The sequence below is a fragment of the Esox lucius genome, chromosome 7, assembly GCF_011004845.1.
Source record: "Esox lucius isolate fEsoLuc1 chromosome 7, fEsoLuc1.pri, whole genome shotgun sequence".
In the NCBI taxonomy this organism is placed as follows: Eukaryota; Metazoa; Chordata; class Actinopteri; order Esociformes; family Esocidae; genus Esox; species Esox lucius.
Window position 1 is genome coordinate 26,409,987 of NC_047575.1, and position 26,624 is coordinate 26,436,610.

The 26,624-nt window shown below is 41.9% G+C and overlaps 1 protein-coding gene across 2 annotated transcripts; it reads left to right on the forward strand.

The window, feature by feature from the left end:
* Window positions 1-281: 281 nt before the first annotated feature.
* Window positions 282-22,394, forward strand: sec24a (SEC24 homolog A, COPII coat complex component). Of its 2 annotated transcripts, none has more exons than XM_010870776.5 (23): window positions 282-629; window positions 3,457-3,990; window positions 5,412-5,567; window positions 7,337-7,411; window positions 8,976-9,145; window positions 10,353-10,534; window positions 10,661-10,763; window positions 10,990-11,116; window positions 11,407-11,516; window positions 11,918-12,030; window positions 12,660-12,778; window positions 13,033-13,088; window positions 13,432-13,638; window positions 13,800-13,923; window positions 14,362-14,520; window positions 14,735-14,908; window positions 15,246-15,356; window positions 15,645-15,820; window positions 15,960-16,097; window positions 19,475-19,579; window positions 19,841-19,933; window positions 20,033-20,136; window positions 20,439-22,394. In XM_010870776.5, exons 1-23 carry the CDS (start codon window positions 572-574, stop codon window positions 20,551-20,553), a joined length of 3,309 nt encoding a protein of 1,102 aa, XP_010869078.2. In that variant the 5' UTR covers window positions 282-571; the 3' UTR covers window positions 20,554-22,394. The 2 variants fall into 2 exon arrangements, with proteins under 2 accessions (XP_010869078.2, XP_010869079.2); XM_010870777.5 differs by having other exon boundaries at window positions 5,412-5,462.
* The last annotated feature ends 4,230 nt before the right edge of the window (window positions 22,395-26,624 follow it).

The window sequence follows — 26,624 nt, forward strand, 5'->3', positions numbered from 1 at the left end:
TAATCACGAAGGACCCAATAGTGTTGACTTTATTCCTAGACTAGCACAGTTTCACTAGATATGTGTTTATTCTATCTAAACTATGTTATTAGTATAACAGCCTGTGTGTCACAAGTACTAAATTGATCAGACGTTTTTGGACACAAACACTAAAGGAAACAAAGTCAGTACAGATTTGTGTTTCACAGTTTCCAGTACTGTAGAGATCTACTATGGACAGGAAGTGCCACGTGTACCAACTGCGCATGCTTGAGGGGGATTTACGTTGATCCCGTTGGGTGATCCCAACTTCCTGTGCGAGAAGAGAAGTGTCTCCGTCGGTTTTCTTGACCAGGCCTACACACCCGTAGTTGGACGGGGAACGGCCCCAATCATGGTCCTGTGATTGCTAAGAAGTCGGCTAATTAACTTTTTGAAACCTTAAAGTCTGTGGAAAAGACACTACGTTTACCAATTGAACCTGTTTTGCTAAACCGCTAGCTAGTCAGCTAACGTTAGCTAAGTTAGACGCAGTTAGCTGTTAGCCAATCAAGCTTCACTAGAATTGATTACGTTCGGTGTCTATTTCAAGATGTCAAGTACGGGGTTCAACTCTCAGAATGGGGCAGGAGGACAACCGTACGCTAATGGTAACGTTACTGTGCCTGTTGAAGTACTTTGCACTACGGTTAACTAGCTAACCACTGTCCCACAAGTGTTGGGTAATTACCTAGCTAGCTAATCTGATTGCTTTTTAGCTAGATACCTAGCTACTTAGGTATATTAGCTTGCTGCCTTGCTAATAATGCTAGCCTCTGATTGCTCATGATAGTCAGTGCTAACTTTCTCTTATTGTAGAGGCTGTAATACTGATTTAGTTTAATTCGACTCCTTACTAGTGTATACATTTATTGATTCATCAACTAGCGTTGCATGTACCTAAACGTTATCTGATTTAACTAATTAGCTAGCTTGGTCAGTTAACTATCTTTACAGTAGTGCTCGGTTATGAACCGGACTTACACTTCAGCTAGCTAGAACCTACCGCCTTGGATGATACCCTAACATTACCTAATTGAACAATAATGTATTTGTAGCCAATAGTTAGAGCCAGAATAACTCTTAGGCAATAACTAGTTGTTTAGGTCATGATCCCACAAATTAAGTTTTTCGGGGTTAATTACTGTTAACTTGTAATTGCTCACGCTTGCAGTTTGTCTAAGTTTAGTTAGCTTGTTGACTCATTTTAGCTAGCTGAAACAGCTTTTGGTAACAGTTTAAACAAATTAATTGATTTACTAAGTACTTTAAGTTGATATCTTTTCTGTCTTGTATTTGAATTGATACCATACTCATAAATAAATCCCCTATTGTCTTTACTCATGAAAGACCTTTGGGCTAGATGTCTCAAATTATTTTGAGGTTCAGCATGTATGGGTCACGTGACCTTGTGGCACGCTTCTGTTTGCATAATGATTTGGTTGGAGTCACATGAAATGTTAAAATTATAGTGTTAATCCCTGGTGCCTTTCTCCCCTCTACGTCTGCATGTACATGTGGCACATTTGGGATTAATTTTGCTGCCAGAATTTTTCTAGTCCAGCAGTGTGAAGAGTTTTATATTGCATGTTTTAAAATGTATAATCTTTGCAATTACTGTGTACAGTTTGACAACTCTTTCCCATCAGTAATCTGAGGTAACGTGAACAATCTGACATTGCCTGTCAAACTGTGTTTTTTGTACAGTAGTACTCATTCTCTTTCCATACCTAGAACAGAGATAGCTAAGCAGAGAGAGATGTGGCCACAGCAGAACAAGTTCATAGTGTTGTTCCTGGGTCTGGCTATCAAGGTTTTATGATCACAATCCCTAGGCTAGAGATCATCTGCCTTTTATATTTTTTTTATCTCTGAATTTGCTGCTGTTAAACATCTATTTCAAAGTTAGTCTTTAAACTATGAAAAAACTAAGATGCTTCATCCTTCTTACAAACAGAAAGCCAAAGGAATTGAGTAGTTCACTGGTTTAATAAAAGCTAGAACATATTGTTTTGCTTTCCAATATGGAATTAATCCGGTCTGAATTCATCCTTTGTTTTACAGTTACGCTTCAGGCTATTATTTTCAATGGTATGTCATTTTTACTGACTATATGCACCCAAAGTTCTGTATTTGTTTGCCTTGTTTATTTTAAATATATATTAGTAACTTTATTTCCGTGTGTTAAGGGTTAACCTATGTTTGAATCTCTTCACTGGCTTGGAGTCCTCCTATGCCTTCTGTTATAATTGGCTGAACAGTTGTACTCAGCATAGGACATGTTCACTGTGATTGGAGAGATGCCTTCAACATGGCCACTGTGGCCAGCCGGTCAACAGCTTAATGTCGGTGATTTCCTCAGCCCTGCCTGAAAGACTAGGCTTATGGCCGTTCATCTTCGCCATTGAGTCGTTTTCTAATCCCACCAATGTACCTGCTTATCCGAGCTCATAATGTAGTCCGTCTTCTTGGACATACAGCATGCTCTTGTCTGTCTGTGAGAACTGTTTGATTTTCAGTCTAAATAGGATACCCATATTTTTACCTGATGACGTTTGAGGTAAGGAGACATTTTTAATAAAAAATGATTCTGCCTGATATTTGTTCAGTGAGAAAGCAATACTGTGTTTCTAGTCTCTCAGTTCCTGTTTGTTGACACCCTCTGTCAGTAAGGAACCGCATGCTTTACATCCAGGTCATGAGTTTAGTCTGTGTCTTTCGCTGGTAGTGGGCTAAGTAATATGATTGCTGTGTCAAGTTGTCCATAGATTCCGTGTCTGGTTTTGAAGGCTTTGAGTTTCAAAAACAGTTATTTCTAGAGATCATAGTGTTAAGCAAATGATATAATATAAATAGGTAGAAGTGAGAACATGCTTTATAAATTAAGCGAATTAAGGAGGTAGAAATATAATGCTTGTAATTTCATCTTAAACTCCTCCCAGAGTATTAAACAATACTTTCTGCATTCAGTTATCTAGCCAAGATCCATCTTTAAAACCAAAAACGGTAGAGCTGGCCAATCAACACTGCCATGTATAAGTGTTGCAAGTAAAAAAAAAAAGTAATGTTACTAATAACTGGAAAGAGAATCAGAGCTGTTATGTTTTAAACAACTGTTGTTCTGAAGACCCACATTTTACCAGGTTGTCTTGGTACCTACCCAATGTTCGCAATACAAACTGGCTTTTTGCTCTTAATGCTATATTAAGAATAAGTGTAGCGACATTATTAGCTTTTCATTGTTAGTAGTTCAGCAAATTCTTGATGAGCATTTCTTGCAAGTTCGCTTGTTTGAGAACCACTGCTTCAGATCCATTTGTTTTATTAGGCTGGCTGTATCCATGGGGCGCTCACATATCGAAGTGTTGCTCTGTATTAAATTTTTTGATCAAACTTATGGAATCCAACCTCCTTTTTTATTTCTTCACTGTCTTCCAGGTCCCTCACAGAATCCTGTAGCACTGCACCCTTCTGGACCTGGTTACAACATGGCCCACCAGCCTCCGTACAACCCAACGCAAGTCAAGGGCCCCATGCCGCCTGGCCCTGGACTCTATAACTCTGGGCCCTACCAGCCCGTCCCATTAGTCGGCTCTTACCAGGCTCCTCCAGGTCAGCCTATGTTACACCGGCCCTCTATGGGACCGCCACAGCCCATGACTCCCCCTCAATCTGCCAGTCCTGGCCCCGGTCTCCGGATGCCCCCAGCACAGGCCACCCCCCCACCCCCTGTGTCTGCAAACAGCTACTACCAGCATCCCCCATCCTGGCAGTATGGCGCTCCTCCACCAATAGGGGCTCCTCCTTCCATGGCGGTGCCTCAGCATGGGCCTGTAGCTAATCACGTGACCTCCTCGCCCAGCCCGGCCCCGCCCCAGTTGTCGGTGGGTTACAACGCAGCACCTCCAGCCATCCACAACACCATGCAGCCCCTGGGGCCTCCCGCCACCCTCCAAGGATACACCCAGCCAGGTAAAACGCAGCACGGGAAGGAGCGGTCTGAAAGCTTGGGATATTTTGGCACAGAGGCCCTTTAACTACCTTTCCGGAGTCAGATTAACTCAAGGGTGCTTTTTTTTTTAGGAAGTAAACAGAATCTTTCTTACAAAATGTTTAGACGAAAACACCAGAATCTTGTTAAACCATTTAGACGTCATCATGTTATGACATTGACTTTACTATGTTAATGATGCCACGTGGAGACAACCAATCTCTGACCTTGCAGGGAGGCGCCTGTAGTGATCTAGTGAGATGATGTTGGCAGTGGACATTGCCCCTTGCTCCTGTTCCCGCACATACAAAGCAGATTGGCCTGTGTCTACTATGTCCCAGGCAGAAACTGAAGTAAAATAATAAAGACTGTGATTCATTATAATTTTAAAGCACTTTTCTTTGTACAAGAATAATCTGCATTAAAACAAAATCAACATAACAAAAAGCATCCACTGAAATATTAAGTACTGAGTCTGGTAGCTTGAAGAATGAAGGGTTAACACCACCGTTATTGCATTATGCAGTTCTACCACGCAGTTTGAAAAGGCTGTGATCGGTCATTAACTATGACTCCTTGATAACGTAATGTGACACTAGGTTTGGATGTTGTCCTGATTTCACGTTGTTGCTGCATTTAACAATATGTATGCTAAAGGTGGAGAAAAGGCACACCTGGTTGGTGAGGTGCTTTGCTGGTCGAGTGAAGAAGTTGTAAAGTATAAAAATGCAGCCCACTGGTATGGTTGGATGGACTAATGCCAACGTTTCGACAAACAAGCTGTCTTCAGGGTATCGTGTATTACCAGCAGTGCACATGAGGAACACTTACATGTTGGTTGTGCTTTTTAACAGTTTTTTTTCATGTTATGTCATGCATCAAGTGATGGCCCGTATGAGTTTGAAGTTTTTACCCTTTTAAGACATTCTCCGATATACCATATAGCTTAATAGCCAATTAATAATTCGCTATCTGAATGACAGTCTTGCTGTTGTGGGGCTGGAATTCCCCAATGTGGCTTCTGTGGTCTCTTGAGGTGTCTTTCCAGTACATTGACATTCACTTGCTCTGGGTCGGCAGGATAAGCTGTTCTAGGCTTATAACGTTACGCGCCACAGAAGGGCTGTATGTTCTTATGCACGGTAACCTTCAACCATATGTCCCATAGGCTTTATTGTCAGGATATACATCACGATTTTGTATGACTTACGTTTTGTTGTTTTTAGCCTATACTGCAACCTATACTTTATGTATAGGGTAACCTCGACAGCTGCCATTTTAGTGTGAAGTCAGGTGTCATTTCTGTTCACTGATGTTTCTGGGAGGATGTGATGTGATGGAGACTGTAAGAGATGATGTGGGAAAATGACCTTTAATCATGTGATGTTTCATTGTATTCCAGGCTCTGCCCCTCCAATGAACTCGATGGTTGCTCCTCAGTCATACCAGCCAGGTATGAGAGTACCTATCGCACCCCCACCCACTATGAGACCCACACCACCCCCCACTGGAACACCCAATGCTACCCCACCCCCTCCCTTGGTCCCCAAGACTGATGGTAAGGAAAGGCCCTATAGAAGTGCTCATGCTGTATCTTAATGTGTGGGTGCATTAATATGATCAAAGCGCTGCTGATTCCATTTATTTCCATTGACAATATAGCGCTGAGAAGCACTTGATTGGAGTGCACTCGGTTTTCATTTGTTGTTAACGGAGCTCTGATGGGGGAAGATACATGTTCATTTGTGAATGAACATTAATTTGACTGGAAATGGTGGAAAGTGATTTAGGTTCACACTTTGCTTTCACAGCACGGAAGCCATTCCCGCATGACACCGACCTCTGTGACTAGTTACGCGGTGTGTTTACTGCTGGTTATTTATATAATGATGCTGTATGTCAGACGTTCAGTTCTTCCAAGGCCTGGATTGCACAGCTCTGTTTTGTGCTGCACAGTTCGCTTGTTGGTGCTTTTTTGGGAATGAACGGGAGTGACGCCTCCACAGTGCATGGCTGTGTTAAGTATAACTGGATCTTGAGGGGTCGGGCACATACAGGCACTTGGGTTGCGCTCAGACGCTGTGGAATTAGCACTTCATTCAGATTAGCGATTCAAACTTTTTACCTCTGAACATGGCGCATTGTGTAGATCAGTTTTGCACATAAACAAAAACATAAAATTCAATGAGTGAGAAGATTATTAGCGATACCTTCTCGTTTTCGGATTGGCTCCGAGTTGGTGACTAGCGATTCAGCCAAGACGAAGTGCTGACGGTACATTCTCAGTGTTTGGGAAATTTCGGATAGCCCACGCTAGCATCGACCAGTGTGTTTCGCTTCTAGCATACTTCAGGGCCTGTCTGTGGGCAAGCTAGCATCATAAAAGCAGTTATTCCGTGTATCAAGGTTTTAGCATAGCAGATTTGTTTGAAGGAAAGTCATCACATTACAAAGCTTAAAAGTGGAATACAAAACGTATTGTAATACTTTGTTATATTTTGTTTCTCTACTCAATTCATATTCCTCATTGATTTTGCTAGCTTGCAAGTAGGCCTAAGTAGGTCATGTGACTCAATTAAAAGTGAATTGTAGGCAAAAATTTCACCTAGCCACATTGCCTAGTGGACATTCACTGTAGCAGTACATTCACACTTTCTGTCTTGTGTAAAGTCCCATTGAGAAATTGGAAATCACTCTAGTTTAGCATTCCTACCCCGAGGGATGTTTTTTTATTATTCTGTTATCTATCTGTTATTGAACATACTGTTTGAAGCATCTGCAGTTAGTGCCTTAGAAAATAATCCAAATAACCCAACCTATTCTCTCATATTATTGATTATTGAAATGGTACAATATAATTGGGTTTAGTTAGATAATTTGTTCGAACATTGATGTTCAAAATCAGATTACTGTAAGGTTACATTGGTTTTATGTTCAGCAATATGTAAAGTAAATGAAATGGTTTCTTAAGGAACTAAAGGCCCAGAGAACGTATGTTGATCTTTCAGGTAAAGAAATATAATAGTCTATGGTTAAATAAGACTTCTTTGTATGAGAGGATATATCTGTATTCAACCTTTCATCAAATGGTGTCTTATTGTAATGAACTGTGACTATAAACAAATAGTTTTTTAGTGACAAATAGTAAGTTGTCTACATTGTGACCATGAAAGAGAAACCACAAAGACTGCCCTGAAATATAACCCCAAAAACATGTTAATTGTATGTTTTAAAATTTAAAACTTGCATATTATTCATTTTTAAGGGTTTTACCAAAAGTAAAGTCTTTTATTCTGACTGGATCTAAAATATCTCTTTCTGTAACAGGACACATACAGACACCTGGTAATGGCGCTCCATTTCCCAACAGCTTAGATCATTTGGAGACGGGCCATACAATGAGTAAGCCTGTTATTATACTAATATTTTACTACCAGTTTCCAAAAAAGTTTGGACCCTGTGTAAAATGTCAATAAAAACAGAATACAGTGATGTGCGTTGGTGATTGAATGGGGTGCAGTAGGGCACATGGCATGGGTGACTTGCACATCTGTGAAGGCACCATTAATGCTGAAAAATATACAACTCTGGAGGAATTTTAGAGACCATTGCAAAATTATCAGTTTCTCTGATTTTACTATTCATAGGTATGTGTTTGAGTAAAATGAACATATGTTTTATTCTATAAACTACTGACCAAATACAAATATTTTCATTTAGAGTATTTATTTGTCGAAAGTAACTGGTCAAAATAACAAATTAATGTTTTCAGCAACATAATACTAATGTTTTAACTTAGGAAGAGTTGAGAAATCAATATTTGGTGGAATAACCCTTATGTGTTTTTATCACAGCTTTCATGTGTCTTGGCATGCTCTCCACCAATCTGTCACATTGCTGTTGGGTGACTTAATGTCACTCCTGGCACAAAAATTCAAGTAGCTATTTGTTTGATGGCTTATTACCATCCATCTTCCTCTTGATCAAATTCCAGAGGTTTTCAATGGGGTTCAGGTCTGGGGATTGGGCTGGCCATGACAGGGTCTTGATCTGGTGGTTCTCCATCCACGCCTTGATTGATCTGGCTGTGTGGCATGGAGCATTGTCCTGCTGGAAAAAACAATTCTCAGTGTTGGGGAACATTGTCAGAGCAGAAGGAAGCAGGTGTTCCTCCAGGATAACCTTGTACTTGGCTTGATTCATGCCTCCTTCGCAAAGACAAATCTGCCTTATTACAGCCTTGCTGAAGCATCCCCAGATCATCACCGATCCTACACCAAATGTTCGGCAAAGCTGAAAATTTTACTCTTCAAAGAAGAGTCCATTACTCTAAGGTCCAATCTTTTTCAGGGAATGCTTTGCTTATTTCAGCAGGACAATGCCAAACCACATTCTGCACGTATCACAACGGCATGGGTCTGTAGTGAGAGTCTGGGTGCTAAACTGGCCTGCCTGCAGTCCAGACCTGACACCCATTGAAAACATTTGCCGCATTATGAAACAAAAAACATGACAAAGGAGACCCCGAACTGTTGGGCAGCTGAAATCCTATATCAAGTAAAAATGGGAAAACATTTCACTTTCAGCTACAGCAATATGTCTCAGTTCCCAAATGCTTACAGAGTATTGTTAAAAGAGGTGATGCAACATTGGTATACATGCCCCTGTCCCAACTTGTTTGAAAAGTGTTGCTGGCATGATATTCACAGTGGGCATGTATTTTCCCAAAAACAATAACATTTCTCAGTTTCAACAATTGCTATGTTGTCTTTGTACTATATTCAATAAAATACAGGGATAAATGATTCGCACATCATTTCAAATAAGAACATCTGTTTTTATTTGCATTTTAGGCAGCATCCCAACTTGGAAACAGTTGTACACCCAGATATGACTAACATTTGCTGCTAACATGTGGCTGGACTCTCAACTGACGTTATGCTTGTTTTGGTGCTTGTCCTTGTAGCTGGCCCTGCCCCGCCGCCTGGCCCCCCTGCTCGACATATGGGTCAGTCATACCCTGCTCTACCCCCAGGGTATCAGAACACCTCTGCGCCCCCTAATGCCTCTCCCATGCATCATCCAATGCAGACCCCATCGCAGCCTTACAGCCATGCACCTCAGCAGTACCAACAGGTAAGAGACCAGACTGTACTTTTTTTGATATCCCAAGTCAATGCAGCGACTCGCACAAGGAAGCCCTGTCCTAAATTCAGATGCGGGTAATTGGCGTGGATCATAATTTGCCTGTGACTCGGTTTGTGACACAACTTATCAGTTTTGGAGATCGCAATCCAATCGAGCATCTGTAGGATGTGCTGGACAAAAAGGTCCAATCTCACCTCGCAACTTACAGGACTTAAAGGGTCTGCTGCTAATGCCTTGATGCCAGATACAATAGTACACCTTCAGAGGTCTAGTGGAGTCCATGCCTCGATGGGTCAGGGCTGTTTTGGCAAGGGGGTCCTACACAGTATTAGGCAGGTGGTCATAATGTTATGGCTGAATGATGTGTATACCAAGATTTATTCAGTTAGATGCAAAACCAGCCTTGAAGGTTTAAGGATTGGTTGTTTGTCTCGGTTCAATGACTTGCCATTGTTTGCGATGCATGGCTGATATATTGTTTGGTGGTCCAGTATTGCTGTAGCGTTGTATGTCAATCACTGGTTTCTATGACCATTACAGTGACTAAACATATTCTTGAATGACATCCTTTTGGCTTTTCCAAACATTGTTAATTGGCTCTGTTGTCCTCCTTTTTTAAAAGGTGTGTGGTGTTCATGGTGGGGTCAAATTGGGGTAATTGGGCAATATAACGCATTGTTAACAATTACCCACTGTTAACACAGTATAACCCACTGTACTTACACCCACTGGTTAACAAACATTTACAAAATATACATGTTGTCAGTGCAGTCCATATCTTTAGTAAATCTGCATAGGTATGAGTAATAAAACCTTTCTCTCAGGCTTAATAAGTTGTTTTTTTTCTAGCCCTGTAGGCATATTTTTGTTTGGGCAAAAAGCTATTAACAGTGCAGAGCCGCGGTCCGCGTGTGATACTTCTGGCTCCATGTCTTCAGAGACTTGGGTTAATTTCCTTTATTGTTCATTAGTCTTCATCCTAATCTGTCTCCTTTTCTCTTTCCACATGACAAAAATAACTATATAAGGGGGAAAATATAGAAATACACGGTGTTGCAGCCTGAGCCTGTTTAGATCAATGGGACGTGTGTTGACTGAAATATTGATCTGGTTCAAATGGCTGCTTCTGACCAGACGCCAGGGCTCCCTGGTTCGGTGCTGCTTCATTCACTGTGCTGTCCTGTTTCCTGCCCAGACATCAGCTGGTCCAGCTCAGCTGAGTCCCTCCCTGGCAGGATTGAGTCTGCAGTCCCAGACCCCTGAGGCCCTGAGGGTGGTCAACCTACTGCAGGAGAGGAACCTGCTCCCCCCAGGCCCCATCAGCCCTCCCACGCCCTGCCTTCCCCAGGACCTGCAGAAAATCAACTGCCACCCTGAGTGAGTCAACTGCCCTGTTGTGTAGAACATTGTCCGGTGTTGATGTACTTCTGTCTGGAGTTGTAGTATACGCTGTCCCTCATACAGCCTCTGACCGGTTGTTTCTCCTTGTTCTCCCCACAACAGGGTCTTCCGAAGTACCCTGACGAGCATCCCTCAGACCCAGTCTCTGTTAAACAAGGCCAAGCTTCCGCTGGGCTTGCTGCTCCACCCTTTCAAAGATCTCACGGTAAGATGTGCCCAACATCCTAATGTACCAAATACCCCCGATTCAGCATAGTGTCCTTTTTCTTTCCATCCTGTTTTCAGTAATATTCTTCAGGATGCATGTAACCTCAAATAATTATTTATCTGAAAAGTTTGGAATTTGGCGTTTGACTGTTTTTAATGCTAACGTCCTATCTTAATGGTTTGGTTTGTCTTGTATAATACATGTCTTTTTCTGCACACTTCAGCAACTGCCTGTGGTCACCTCCAGCACCATAGTAAGGTGTCGCTCCTGCAGGACATACATCAACCCCTTTGTGAGTTTCCTGGACCAGAGGAGATGGAAGTGTAACCTGTGCTACCGGGTCAACGATGGTAAGTATCACTGCCACCTCGCTCCTCCCCAATGATAGCATATTTGTCCCAGCTTGATAGCATATTTGTCCCAGCTTGTGCTTCTGGACACATTCAGAGGTTTGTTGAACACAGACACGCTTTGGGCAGGTAGCCAGGAAATGTACCTAACCACCACTTCTGACTTGATTTGTGCTCTGACTGGGTTTTCCAGCACACGTCATTGACCTCTATGACCGAGGTGGTGATAAAAAATTTAATAATAATCATGAGTAGTACTGCCCTTTTCTGACATCCTTCATTTGGTGTAGTTCCAGAGGAGTTCATGTACAACCCAGTCAGCCGATCGTACGGGGAACCGCACAAAAGGCCTGAAGTCCAGAACGCCACGATCGAGTTCATTGCACCCTCCGAATACATGGTAAATGTACATCAATCTTTATTTTTTATTTACTAACATCCAAATCATTGAATGTTATTTAAGTAAAAGAACATGTAAGGTGTTCCATTTCACTCCGTTATTGGCTGATTCAATGCTGGTGCCATAAGTAGTTCACTTGTTTTCTGTGTTCAAGTGATTCCATCAAGCTGGCTGACTCCATGGAGTTGCTAATGAAGGATTTGTTTCTTAAGAAAAGGTTTTGTTTCTGTCAGACATTGCCTTTTGGTGTGCTTTTTTTTTTATTATACTTGAAATTTTTGAGGTACGGTTTAGGAAAAATCATGGAATTGGTTTTAATTATTCTAATACATTTTTTGAAATAGTGATAGCATTGTTGGTGTGTGGCTATATTGATTTTGCGTTACCTGTGTCATTCCTAGCTGAGACCCCCCCAGCCAGCTGTTTATCTCTTCGTGCTGGACGTGTCCCACAACGCCGTGGAAACGGGATACCTAGATGTCGTCTGTCAGTCACTGCTGGAAAATATCAACTCGTATGTATAGAACAGTTATACAGGAGGCTTGCTGCAGGCTTTATATGCAGTTGTACTATAGTTTGGACCAGAACCCTATAGAGTACAGTATTGGGCAAACCCTATGAGCCTGGCAGAATGGGACACCACTTATTTTCGCCTCTTGTATTGTCTTATTAGGCAATATATAAAATCATATATCACACTCGCTAAAAAGCGAATCAGTTTTATTAATAGGGTTCATTGGGCATTGGAAAATGAAGTGATCAATAACAAAGTTTCAGACATGGACATGATAGGTGAACTTAAGATTTGTTTGTTTTTCAATTGAATTGTTCATATTATAGGTCACGTTAAAAGTGGAAAAGGTTCTGACATGATTTCTTTGTCTCATTCTTTTACATCACAAAAACCTGGTATTTTATCAGGGGTGTGTAAACCTTTTATATCCACTCTATCTAGCGACTGGGTGAATGTATGGCACAGTGGTGTAGTGGTTAAAGATGCAGCCTCTCACGTGGGGGCCTGGGTGAGGGCAATAACATGTATAACCTTCAATGGCAGGCTGGCTGAACGAGGCTTGCCTGGGTTTTTTATTTTTGTAACTGATCTTAACATCGTGTCCTGTGAATATCTGGTGTTTGTTCCAGGCTCCCAGGGGACTCGAGGACAAAGATTGGCTTCATCACCTTTGACAGCACCATCCACTTCTACAATCTCCAGGAGGGTTTGTCCCAACCACAGATGCTCATTGTCTCTGACATTGAGGGTAAGAGAAGACCACAGGCTTCCAGGCTATATCTTTTAAAACAATTAACTGCTTAGAATTGAACTGGTAAATGTAGGAGGTCCAAGCCCAGTATGAAAGAAAGCAAAACCTTTTCCGTCAACATCTGTGTTTTAAGTGGTGAAAATGCAGAAAATAGCCTATATATTTGGCTATAACAATAAATATTTTGCTCTAATGCAGAACCTTTCTAGAGGTTAAAATGGTCTTCTACGCTGGCTTTTCCTTTCTTCCAGATATATTTTTACCAACACCCGACAGCCTTTTGGTGAACCTCGATGAATGCACGGAGGTAAGAAGCTATTTTTTGTTTGCAAGAGACATTGCATTCCAATATAAGGAGCCACGGTTTACTCAGGTCTACACATTTGGTTTGATTTAAGACATGATTCACTCTATGAAGGTGTTATCAGCAGTGCAGGGAGAAACTGCAACCATTACCTGAAATATGCAACCATTCTTCTTTGACCGTTACTTGAAGAAGAAAGTAAATGTAACCGTTTATTGAACTCTTGCTTTGACTACTCACTACTTTAGAACACCGCTGAAAATGTTTAAGGTTCACGTTTCTGTGCTACTTTTCACATGGTTTTCTATCCTGAAACATCATTGACAATGTGTTATTGTTTGTGCAGATGGTGCAGGACCTGCTGAAGAGCTTGCCCCATATGTTTGGTAAGACCATGGAGACGCAGTCTGCTCTGGGCCCGGCCTTGCAGGCAGCCTTCAAGCTGCTGTCGCCCACCGGGGGGCGTGTGTCCGTCTTCCAGACCCAACTGCCCAACTTGGGTGTGGGATCCCTCAAGTCCAGAGAAGACCCCAACCAGAGGGCTTCCGCCAAGGTAGGGAGCTGGGAACCTGGGGGAAGCGCTGGTTTATACTTCTCAAATGCCCTCGTACCTACTGGAGATGCGCTACCCTTTACTGGGGGCATGTGACACAGGGCACATACACAGTAGGTATGTGTTTGTGTGGTCCTCATACTGTTTATGGGGTTTCCCAGGACATCCAACACCTGTCTCCTGCCACTGACTTCTATAAGAAGCTGGCCCTGGACTGTTCTGGACAGCAGGTGGCAGTGGACCTGTTCCTCCTGAGCTCCCAGTACTGTGACCTGGCCTCTCTAGGTGAGTGCTGCCTTCTGCCTCATACATCTGAACAACCATGTGTGTGTGTGTGTGTGTGTGTGTGTGTGTGTGTGTGTGTGTGTGTGTGTGTGTGTGTGTGTGTGTGTGTGTGTGTGTGTGTGTGTGTGTGTGTGTGTGTGTGTGTGTGTGTGTGTGTGTGTGTGTGTGTGTGTGTGTGTGTGTGTGGTGAGAAAGGGACTTTACTCCCTCAGTTAGCCGTACTGTGTGTAGTGAGAAAGGGACTTTACTCCCTCAGTTGTCTCTAGTGTATGTTGTTGCCCTATACTGTATGTTGTCGTGGTGACATCCAATCAGCCCTTGTTGGGATTATTTCAGTTCATTGAAATGCAACCAATTACCAGGCCCTTGGCGTGGGCTGTGATCCTCTGGCAGGATTGGTGTGTCGTGTCTGGTTCATGTTCCTCCTCCTCCCTGCAGGCTGCATATCCCGGTACTCAGCAGGAAGCGTCTACTATTATCCCTCCTATCACCAGCAGCATAACCCAGCCCAGGTAGAGTGCTTCCAGAAGGATCTCAAGAGGTACCTGACCCGCAAGATCGGCTTTGAGGCTGTCATGAGGATACGCTGCACTAAAGGTGACTAGTCGTCACTCGGTTTTCCTGGCTTGTTCTGATAGTGTTGTATGATGGGATATTTAACGTGGCAGCGGCAGCACTAATGTCTTTGGCAAATTACCTGTTGAGAATAATGAACATCGTAAGTCAAACTTGTGGTTGAGTTTCAGAGTGTGCTTAGGTTTAGTATCTTGACATGAACATGTGAATTCTTTGACCCCTCCAACGTCTGCAGGTTTGTCCATCCACACGTTCCATGGGAACTTCTTTGTGCGCTCCACGGACCTGCTGTCCCTGCCAAATGTGAATCCGGACGCAGGCTTTGCTGTGCAGATGTCCATTGAGGAGAACCTGGTGGACATGCAGGTGGTCTCCTTCCAGGCTGCGTTGCTCTACACATCCAGCAAAGGTGCACTGTCTGGAGCTACTGTGGGGGCTAGCTGGGCTTAGAGGGAATCCTTTATGGATTCAGACTTACTGTCTGCTTCCCAGTCGGCACCCTATTCCATACATGCACGCTCTCTATTCAGCAAAGTGTGCTGAATAGAGAGTAGGATGCCACTTGGGACCTGGTTCGCTGCTTCTGAACCTCACTCATGACCAAACAATGTTGATGGTTTTTTTCTGTGGATGCCAAAGAGGGGTCTTTTTTCTTAAGAGCAATTCAGGTTGTTTTTTCTTGATGTGCATAATCTATCTATCGTAATGCTGAAATAATAAATATTTGCCTGGTGTCGTTTCTACAGGAGAGAGGAGGATCAGAGTCCACACCTTGTGTTTGCCTGTGGTCAACTCCCTGTCAGACATCTTTGCTGGGGCTGATGTCCAGGCCATCACTGGTCTGCTGGCTAGCATGGGTAGGTAGTTGCTGGGACTCAGTGGAGTTTGTATGGGAGCAGTCATGTCATCCGCACAGTACCTTTGCTGACTCATTTGCACAAATGGATGTTCCATGACTGATGTCAGTTGGTTGCCCGGTTACCCTGTCCTTTTAAGAATCTGAGTGACTAAATACCACTAAATGTTGTTTTTTATTCAGTGTAGGTTTTCTGGGATTTATTTAAACTAAGTGTCATTTGTAGTGTTTTATAATGTAGGTTTTCTGGGGTCTGTTTAAATTTCCCTGACATGTGTCCTCTCTCCAGCTGTGGACCGCTCAGTTACGGCCAGTTTGAGTGATGCCCGGGACGCCATGACCAACGCGTCTATAGACTCTCTGACGTCGTACCGCACCTCTGTGCTCACCATCCAGCAGCCTGGCCTCCTGGCCCCTGCCTGCCTCAGGCTGTTCCCCCTCTACATCCTGGCCCTGCTCAAACAGGTGACCTGACACCCACCCTCTCCCCGGCAGTCTGTGGCTCCGTCCCAAATAACAGGCCTTTTAGCCGCTGTTTCTAACCAAGACGACTGTTCCGTTTTTACATCCCTGGTTTTATGTCCTCTTTGTTTTGTGTTGCTAGAAAGCCTTCCGAACAGGGACAAGCACCAAGCTGGATGACCGCGTGTTTGCCATGTGTCAGCTGAAGTACCAGCCCTTGGCCTATGTGATGCTGATGATCCACCCTGCGCTGTACCGTGTGGACGACCTGACCGATGAGGTGAGGGGGAAACGCACACCGTAAAGATAGTCATCAGAAGAGCAACACTTGGGTATTTTACAGTTATAAACCGGATGGGTTGAATACTGATTGGCTGTTAGCTGTGGTAAATGAGAAGGTGTACCACAGGTATGACATCCCATCCCGTTTAACTGCTTTAGTTACGTTGGTAACTGTTTGGGGTTTGTGGCATATTGCCTATTCGATGCGTCGTGCCTAAGAACGGCTTGTAGCTGTAGTATATTGACCTTATACCGCACTCCCCTAATGCCTTGTAACTTATATTATCACCTTATAATCTGAGATTAACTGATGCACAGATTAATGTTCAGTGGGGTGAACAAGTAATTGATACACTACCGATTTTGCAGGTTTTCCTACTTGCAAAGCAAAAATGACAGAGGTCTGTCATTTTTATCATAGGTACACTTCAACTGTGAGAGATGGAATCTAAAACAAAAATCCAGAAAATCACATTGTATGATTTTTAAATATTAATTTGCATTTTATTTCATGACAAGTATTTGACACCTGTCCACACACTCAATCAAACAGACTCCAACATCTCCACAATGGTTAAGAACTGAGAGCTGTGTAAGGAGATCAGGGATAAAATGGTAGACCTGCACAAGGCTGGGTTGGGCTACAGGACAATAGGCAAACAGGTTGGTGAGAAGGCAACAAATGTTGGTGCAATTATTAGAAAATTATGACGGTCAATCTCCCTCGGTCTGGGGCTCCATGCAAGATCTCACCTCGTGGGGCATCAATGATCATGAGGAAGGTGAGGGATCAGCCCAGAACTACACGGCAGGACCTGGCCAATGACCTGAAGAGAGCTGGCACCACAGTCTCAAAGAAAACCATTAGTAAAACACTACGCCGCCATGGACTAAAATCCTGCAGCGCACGCAAGGTCCCCCTGCTCAAGCCAGCGCATGTCCAGGCCTGTCTGAGGTTTGCCAATGACCATCTGGATGATCCAGAGGAGGAATGGGAGAAGGTCATGTGGTCTGATGAGACAAAAATAGAGCTTTTTGGTCTAAACTCCACTCGCCGTGTTTGGAGGAAGAAGGATGAGTACAACCCCAAGAACACCATCCCAACCGTGAAGCATGGAGGTGGAAACATCATTCTTTGGGGATGCTTTTCTGCAAAGGGGACAGGACGACTGCACCGTATTGAGGGGAGGATGGATGGGGCCATGTATCGTGAGATCTTGGCCAACAACCTCCTTCCCTCAGTAAGAGCATTGAAGATGGGTCGTGGCTGGGTCTTCCAGCATTACAACGACCCGAAACACACAGCCAGGGCAACTAAGGAGTGGCTCCGTAAGAAGTATCTCAAGGACCTGGAGTGGCCTAGCCAGTCTCCAGACCTGAACCCAATAGAAAATCTTTGGAGGGAGCTGAAAGTCCGTATTGCCCAGCGACAGCCCCGAAACCTGAAGGATCTGGAGAAGGTCTGTATGGAGGAGTGGGCCAAAATCCCTGCTGCAGTGTGTGCAAACCTGGTCAAGAACTACAGGAAACGTATGATCTCTGTAATTGCAAACCAAGGTTTCTGTACCAAATATTAAGATCTGCTTTTCTGATGTATCAAATACTTATGTCATGCAATAAAATGCTAATTAATTACTAAAAATCAAACAGAGATTTTCTGGATTTTTGTCTTAGATTCCGTCACTCACAGTTGAAGAGTACCTATGATACATAGCATGTACAACTGTTATTTTTAAGTGGGAAACACTGCCTATTTTGAAGGTTATCAAATACTTCTCCCCACTGTACAATATCATCAAAAAGTTGATTTCAGTAATTCCATTCAAAAAGTGAAACTTGTATATTATATTCATTCATTACACACAGACTGATATATTCCGTTTTATTTATTTTAATTGTGATGACTATAACTGACAACTAATGAAAATCCCAAATTCAGTATCTCTGAATTAGAATATTACTTAAGACCAATACAAAAAAGTATTTTAAAAAATGTTGGCCGACTGAAAAGTATGAGCATGTACAGCACTCAATACTTAGTTGGGGCTCTTTTTGCCTGAATTACTGCAGCCATGCGGCGTGGCATGGGGTCAATCAGTCTGTGGCACTGCACAGGTGTTATGAGAGCCCAGGTTGCTCTGATAGTGGCCTTCAGCTCTTCTGCATTGTTGGGTCTGGTGTATCGCATCTTCACAATACCCCATACATTTCTATAGGGTTAAGGTCAGGCGAGTTTGCTTGCCAATTAAGGTCAGGGATACCAAGGTCCTTAAACCAGGTACTGGTAGCTTTGGCACTGTGTGCAGGTGCCAAGTCCTGTTGGAAAAGGAAATCTGCATCTCCATAAAGTTGGTCAGCAGCAGGAAGCATGAAGTGCTCTAAAACTTCCTGGTAGACTGCTGCGTTGACCTTGGACCTCAGAAAACACAGTGGACCAAGACCAGCAGATGACATGGCACCCCAAACCATCACTGACTGTGGAAACTTTACACTGGACTTCAAGCAACGTGGATTCCTCCAGACTCTGGGACCCTGATTTCCAAGGGAAATGCAAAATGTACTTTCATCAGCGAACATAACTTTGGACCACTCAGCAGCAGTCCAGTCCTTTTTGTCTTTAGCCCAGGCGAGAAGCTTCTGACGCTGTGTCTTGTTCAAGAGTGGCTTGACACAAGGAATGCGACAGCTGAAACCCATGTCTTGCATACGTCTGTGCGTGTTGGTTCTTGAAGCCCTGACTCCAGCTGCAGTCCACTCTTTGTGAATCTCCCCCACATTTTTGAATGGGTTTTGTTTCACAATCCTCTCCAGGGTGCGGTTATCCCTATTGCTTGTAAACTTTTTTTCTACCACATCTTTTCCTTCCCTTTGCCTCTATTAATGTGCTTGGACACACCTCTGTGAACAGCCTGCCTCTTTAGCTATGACCTTTTGTGTCTTGCCCTCCTTGTGCAAGGTATCAATGGTCGTCTTTTGGACAGCTGTCAAGTCAGCAGTCTTCCCCATGATTATGTTGCTTACAGAACTAGACTGAGAGAGCATTTAAAGGCCTTTGCAGGTGGTTTGGGTTCATTAGCTGATTAGAGTGTGGCACCAGGTGTCTTCAATATTGAACCTTTTCACAATATTCTAATTTTCTGAGATACTGAATTTGGGATTTTCATTAATTATAATCATCAAAATTAAAATAAATAAACACTCAAAATATATCAGTCTGTGTGGAATGAATGTATACATTATACAAGTTTCACTTTTTGAATGGAATTACTGACATAAATCAACTTTTTGATGATATTCTAATTGTATGACCAGCACCTGTATATCCATGGTTGTTTCCACTTCTTCCTATACTCATGTTTCACTAAACCTCCACAGGGAGCCTTGAATATCAGTGAGCGCACCATCCCCCAGCCCAGAGTCCAGCAGCTCTCTGTGGAGAAGCTGAGCCGAGAGGGGGCCTTCCTCATGGATGCTGGCTCGGTTAGTAGCATGACCTAATACTCCCAGTACTAATGCTGACAACGACGTTGCTCTTGGCTAAAAGTAAAATATAGTGTCAGCTTACAGGGATCCAAACAAACTAATCATGAATTTTATGGACATATAGTTTCTTATTTGAACATTTTGATGCATTAATTTGTAATCCTTTAGCTTGCAGTCATTTCGAGCTTCTGGGTACTATATCTATTGTGGAATTTTCAAACAATCTGAATGACTTTGGCCCTCTTACTCCTTCGACAGGTGATCTATCTCTGGATTGGAAGAAACTGTAACCCCAACTTCCTAACCCAAGTCCTGGGGGTCCCAAGCTACCCTGCTGTGCCTCAGAACATGGTGAGAAATGTGAACACCTGGTTCCCTTTTAACCCCCTTCCCTTAGCCCAGACCCCCAGATCCTTCCAGTCTGTTTACCAGGGTCGTTTTGTTTCCCAGACTATGCTCCCGGAGTTGGACACTGCTGAGTCCCAAAGAACCAGGGCGTTTATTGGCTGGCTGAGGGAACAGAGGCCTTTCTTCCCCATCCTGCATGTAGTCAGGTAAGCAGTAGCCGCACAATAGGAATATTATCTACTGGCATGTGAGTGGTGAGGATGAACACGACATTTTAGGATAGACGGTAGCGTGTCTTTAATAAATTTGAGCCATGGGGTTTCAGAGGCTATGTCTGCATTCAAAATTGCTACGGCTCTGGTCTGAAGTAGTACACCATGTAGGGAATTGGGGGCCATCTGGGCTACATAGAAACTTTGCCTGGATAACCAAGACCCATCATTGTCTTTTTAAACCCTACTCTGTTTAAATGTTGTGGATCAAACCTACCTTTCTTGTTGCTTTGCAGAGATGAGAGCCCACTGAAGGCCAGCTTTATGCAGAACATGATTGAGGATCGGACAGAGTCTGCCTTATCATACTATGAGTTTTTGCTCCATATCCAACAGCAAGTGTCCAAGTAAATCCAGCGAATGGAGTCAGTCTCGGGAACTGACAGGACTTCTATCAGTGTGAGTGAACCTGTCAGGGACGGCTTCTCACAGCATCTTCACTTTTGTTTGTCATCACCTTCCCTGAAGATCATCCCTCATATGCAGACTTTCAAACAAATCAACCCTTTTGTGGTAAACAAGACATGGATAGGTGACTAGACGAGGTGTGATTTGGCTCCGTTCCCAGCGGGAATGGTTTGACACCAGGGAATTCGCGATACGGTATTATGTGCGTCAATGATTGAGCAAATCAGTGTTCATTCTCATAGAACAATGCTTTTAAGAGGGATGTCTTTTCAGCTACTGTTCTGGCTGTGGAGGTCTTGTTCTACATGCCCAGTTTTTTTCTAATGAAGTGATATTACGCGTCATGCTAAAGGCCATGTTTAGGAGAATCTGCCTCTGCCTGCCTCTGACTTGTTATGGGATTTCACCTTGAGCGCAGGAATACAGAATATCTCTGCTAATGTGAGAGGATATTAATCTAGCGATTATTGGTGAAGGACAGAAGTGCTTTTATTTTGGTCATTGTCGAACAAATCTCTAGGCTTAATGTAAAGTTTGAAGATACCTTGTTATAATGTGCTGCCTTGATTGTTATTGACTAAGCGATGGAACACTGTTTCATCTCTGGAGTCTTCTCAGTTCGTCAAAGACTCTTACTCACACGTTCTCCTGTCTCTCTCCTCTTTTCTCGTGGACATTCAAGACTTCTGAAGATGTTGCTTCTTGGTTTTTGTTTAATTTATGAGAATCCCGATCTGATTAAATCCTGTAATTGCCTTGTATGGGAACTCACTTTTTATTCAAACTCTGTTTAAATACACACTATATATGAAATATTTTAATATAATAGGATATGGGAAATTCTTTAACACAGACATAACAAAAGCCATTGTGATCTTTTAATCATGCTTATTGATACTTGTATATTGAAGACTACATCATAATGGTAAAGAATTGTTGATTTTAGTATGAAAATAGTAGGTGAAATGATACTAAGAAAATAAATGTTTGGAACTTTTTAAACCTTGTTTTGGTTTGTCATGGATGAGCAGGAGTACGATTAACATGGATGTTGTCTCAAATTATATTCCATTTTGTACTTTGTTCTGTTATCTTGATGCTATTTAACTGGGGGGGAAATGTCATAACTGTGATAATTAGGGTGAAAAGCAATAGAAGCCTGTCAGGAAATTATATCAGAAATTAAGGAATAAATAGCATCAGTGTGGTTGGTGTTATTGATTTAATTCATATTGAAGTCAATTTGTTTTTCTACATTTAAAGCCAGCAGACGTTGGTGTTATCTATAGTTTAACATTTGTGCAAATGTCCAGTATAAATTCTAGTTCAAAATTTTTGCAGTTATGTTTATTTAATAGGATCTTAGATTTAGAAAGGTCGGGCACATGCAATTTAAATTGTTGTTGGATGGAGAATACGCTGTCCTCCAAGCTAATTTGTACCGTGAAATTATTCCTGATTGAGCAAGAGGAATGATGAGCAGAAGTTCATTGGAGGGCACATCTCGTCAGCTACTAAAACCTACTGCGGAATTGCTGTGGCGAGGAAAGGTTGTATTCAAAGTTTGGACATAACTACATTTGAAGGGATTAAAAACTATGGTAGGCCTGCGAGTAAACATTCCTTGTGGTGAATAAAGTACTTTGTACGTTTTCATGTGAATTCTAAAAGGGAACATGGTTCCATTCAATAGAACTCCTTAGTTGCCTACCTTTCTCTTGTTAGGAGTTGTCACATTTAACAGAATGACATTCAACAATAATAAAGAAAAGGTAGAGAGCATGGTGAGACATTCAAATTGTGGTCATTTCCCCTGTCAGGACAATCTTAACATGATAGGAACTGATAGATGATCACCTGTTCTGTCATCTCAGATTTACAGTGTCTGGTTCCACAAAGGGCTAGAAGTTATCTTTACAGGGCATAGGTTATACAGCTCATGATGGTTTAGGATTGATACTAGCTGTGTATTGTATTTGTAGTTTTAACTTTCAAACTAAGCATGGATCTTGTAATAAAGCTCTGAATTAACTTGGCTTTTTACTTGAGTACGATAATTTAATCAAAATATATTTATAAAGCGCTTTTTACAACAGCAGTTGTCACAAAGTGCTTTACAGAGACACCCGGCCTTAAACCCCAAGGAGCAAACAACAGTAGTGTTGAATTTCAGTGGCTAGGAAAAACTCCCTAAGAAGGTCGAATTTTAGGAAGAAACCTAGAGAGGACCCAGGCTCAGAGGGGTGACCAGTCCTCTTCTGGCTGTGCCGGGTGAGATATTAAGAGTCCAATTGGAATAATAAATAAATTTCTCTTGGCTAAATCCAGAGTATATTTGATTTTAGACTAGGTCAGAAGTATGACCAGGTGGACAAGGACAGGAACAGCAACGGCCCCCCCAAACCAGGTAATCCGCAGGTGTGGACCAGGACCTCATCTCTTCTAAAATTTAAAATTGGAGGAAACTGAGAAAAGTTAGTAGTACATCCCTCATGTCCCCCAGCACAATAATATAGCAGCCTTCTTGCCTGTATTAGATTATGGAGAAACCTGTATGTTTGCCCCCTGTAGTGTAATTACTTACGCTGGAGAAAATGTACTGAGGGACACAGGTTGGAGCAAAATGCAAAAAGGTATGAAATTGCAGGAAGGTGTCTCTGAAACTAGGATGGACAAATGTATATAAGCAAGTAACATTCTGAGTAACTGAACCAAAATCTAGTTTCTTTGGTCAGTTTGTACTTTCTATGGAGATTGAATAATTTAGAATAAGAGCAAGCTTATGCTCATATGGAACTTATTGCAAATATACAATTTTCAAGAACCCTCCCAATATCATTACTGGGAAGAGTTAATGCTGTTGAAATACCCCTTGCCCCCAATTGCTTTACCTCTTCCAGAATCCAGAAGAAGATTCTGTGGTCTGATGAGACCAAAATAGAGCTTTTTGGCCTCAATGCTAAGCGCTGTTTGGCGCAAGCTTAACACAACACATCATCCTGAGAACACCATCCCTAACGTGAAGCATTGTGGTGGCAGTATCATGCTATGGGGATGATTCACTGCATTATCACCTGGAAAGCTTGTGTATATAGAGGGCAAAATGCAGCAAAGTACAGAGATGGCTTGGAAGAAAACCTGTGTAAGTCTGCAAGAGACATGAAACTTGGGATTAGACTCATTTTCCAGCAGGACAATGATTACAAACATACAGCCAAAGCCACACTGAAGTCGCTTAAAAAAAAAAAAATTGTACAGAAGTAGCGAAGTCAAAGCCCAGACCTCAGTCCAATTGAGAATATGTGGAACGAGTTGAAAATTAGAGCAAATATATCTTTGTTCAGGAGTGCGAAGCTGGTATAGACTATAGACTCCAAATAGATGAATGGCTGTAAATGCTGCCAAATGTGCCTCTACCAAATAGATTAAAAGGGATGAATACTTATATGATCAATACTGCATGGTTGCTGCATTATTTTTAAAATATTCAAGTGACAAATAATTAGCCTACTACTGACATGAAACCCGCCAAGCCATGAGCCTCTTGAATCATATCCACCTTTCCCCCCGCCTCACCAATGGCCCTGGAAGGGGGTACATTTTGAGAGCTAGCATATATCTTATTGTGGGGTTGCTAAAATATGTTATGTCAGTATATACCTCCTGTGTCTTTCAACTGGCTTGAAGTGTGAGGATAAACACCCCAAGTTACATCCCAGTCCTTTCAGACTGGAGAGGGAATGCTTACTTATACAGGAACCGTTAATATTTGTTTTACAATTACATCTACAATATACATCTTTAGTCAATGGTAGTAGACAAGTGTTCTTTCTCCAGTTGGAAAATAAATTTCACGTTCTAAATGTACTAGAAGCCACAGAGAGGAGCAAGAGAGTCATTTTCTCAAACGTCTTAGCATTAGTGCTTGTGTGGACAGAAAAACAAGTGTATGTGTTTATGATCCAAGTCTATGTACATGTGGAGACCAAGAAAAGTAAAACCTGACAAATCGGTCCACCCTAGAAAAAATATATAATTCCGGATTAAAGGTTATGTTTAAGAATAGTGTTAGAATTGGGGTTACTTTTACATTTTGGCATTATGTCTCAAGTTGAGTCTTAAGGCTAAGTTGGGCATTAAGGTTAGATTATTGAGGTTAAGGAACTAGTCATAAGGGCAGCAGGTAACTTAAAGATCTACAACATTTGTGGCACGACATCTACTTAAAAAATACAAGTCACTAGCTACCGTTTTTAGTGTCGAAAAAATTATCTACTTAAATGTACAAGCGATCACTGCTCCCCTTAATGCCAAACTACACGTAACATGTCCTACTGAATGGAGTGTCCCAGATATATGTATACTATGATACACCTAGTCCATGAGACCAGGTTGTCCTTAAAATTGCTCTGGACAACTACTCCCTAATTCCTATAGAACATTGTATATCATACACTGCAATTGGAGGAACAATAGGAAAATAATGTTACTTTGAAAGTAAATTAACTTGTAACCCCACCTTAAAGATAACAACCTTTTATACATACTAGAAGCCTTTGTTTAGGCCCATTTAGCATAATTCACACATTTTTAATCATCCCCCATCTTGAAAACAGTGGGTAAGTAGAGTACAATAATTTTTTTTTTACTAAATATTGTAAAACTAGTAGCTTACAATACAGAAAACTGCTGGAGTTATCTGCATGTTTACTGTCTTCTTGTCAGCAACAACTTTCATCACTTTCAGTTTTGAAATGTTTGTTTACTACACGTCCTTGCTCTGTTCCTCACATGGGATTTCTTTTATTTCCTTTGTGTTAAGTGTTTGCCTTCAGCCAAGTCATCGCTGAAATTGAGAATTGATCTTCAATCGACCAAATACAATTAAAAAAAAGATATAACTTGTGTGAGAGTTACGTTGTTCATCTTCACATGGTCTCTAGTGAACAATGATATGAAATCATGTCCACGGGCGGTCCGGAGGTCTAGGACACTGCCTCTGTAGCACGTGTCGCTGCAGCGAGGTACAAATCTATTCCACCGCTCTTCCAGCAAAAAATCCTGAATTTTCCCACCTTTTCCTGTCCAATATAGCATAGATAAAAATATCAAATTAAAAATATATATTATAAACATATGTTTGTTAATTACACAGAAGACACGAATATGCAGTGAAAACAAGCTTTTCAATAACAGCACAGTTTCAATAAAAAAATTGTTATCTATTAGAGTCAATGCCAAACGATCAGTGAGAAAAAGCAGTAACAGTGATACTGTTGGGGAGCCTGACTGTATGTTGATCTAGAAAGTAAATATTTTAAAAAGTAAGATCAATAAACAGTGTGATTCATTATTTTGTTGTTTAAATAATGAAAATGTGTTGTAACTGACTCCTAGCATAGAACCCACATGGTTGCTTTTGTCCAGTGAGGCGGCAACAGCTTCCCATAAAGGCTTTGTATCCTGGACAAAATAATGCTTTGTCCTATGCATAGTTGTTGATGACGTTAACAACACTGAAAATCCTTTATGTTTCAGATTAAACCTGTGGTTGCCTTGGGCTGTCCTCATTTCGATGGTAGGCTTTACACCATTCTCATTGTAGGACTGGTAGAACAAAATATGGTGTGCTCTACTGATGCTGAACAACAAAATATTGCAGTTATATTAGCATTGGTTCAAACGAAGCGTTATTAGAAGAAACTTGTATGGTCATGTAAAAAGATGTTACTGACACCCACAGCTATGAGAATGTGTCTCTGTCTATAGATATGTTTGCTTACATTTGATACGGAAGACAAATCGTAGTGTAAATATGCCCTAGCTAACATAAACTGTGTAGGTAGGCTACACATCAATACAAACGTTTGGCATACGTATGACATTCAGCTAAAGCCAACCAACCAGGTAACTTTAGCTACAGTAGGCTACTGTAACATCTGGCTATAACCAATGCACACAGCTTTCTGAGATCTTAACATGTAGCTAGTCTACTACAAACATATCTGAAAATG

Coding starts and splice junctions, on each gene's coding strand:
- sec24a (XM_010870776.5), top strand. CDS start 572: ATGTCAAGTACGGGGTTCAACTCTCAGAATGGGGCAGGAGGACAACCG. Junction 13,924..14,361: donor CTGTGACCTGGCCTCTCTAG/GTGAGTGCTGCC, acceptor TCCTCCCTGCAG/GCTGCATATCCCGGTACTCA. Junction 15,821..15,959: donor TCCTGGCCCTGCTCAAACAG/GTGACCTGACAC, acceptor TTGTGTTGCTAG/AAAGCCTTCCGAACAGGGAC.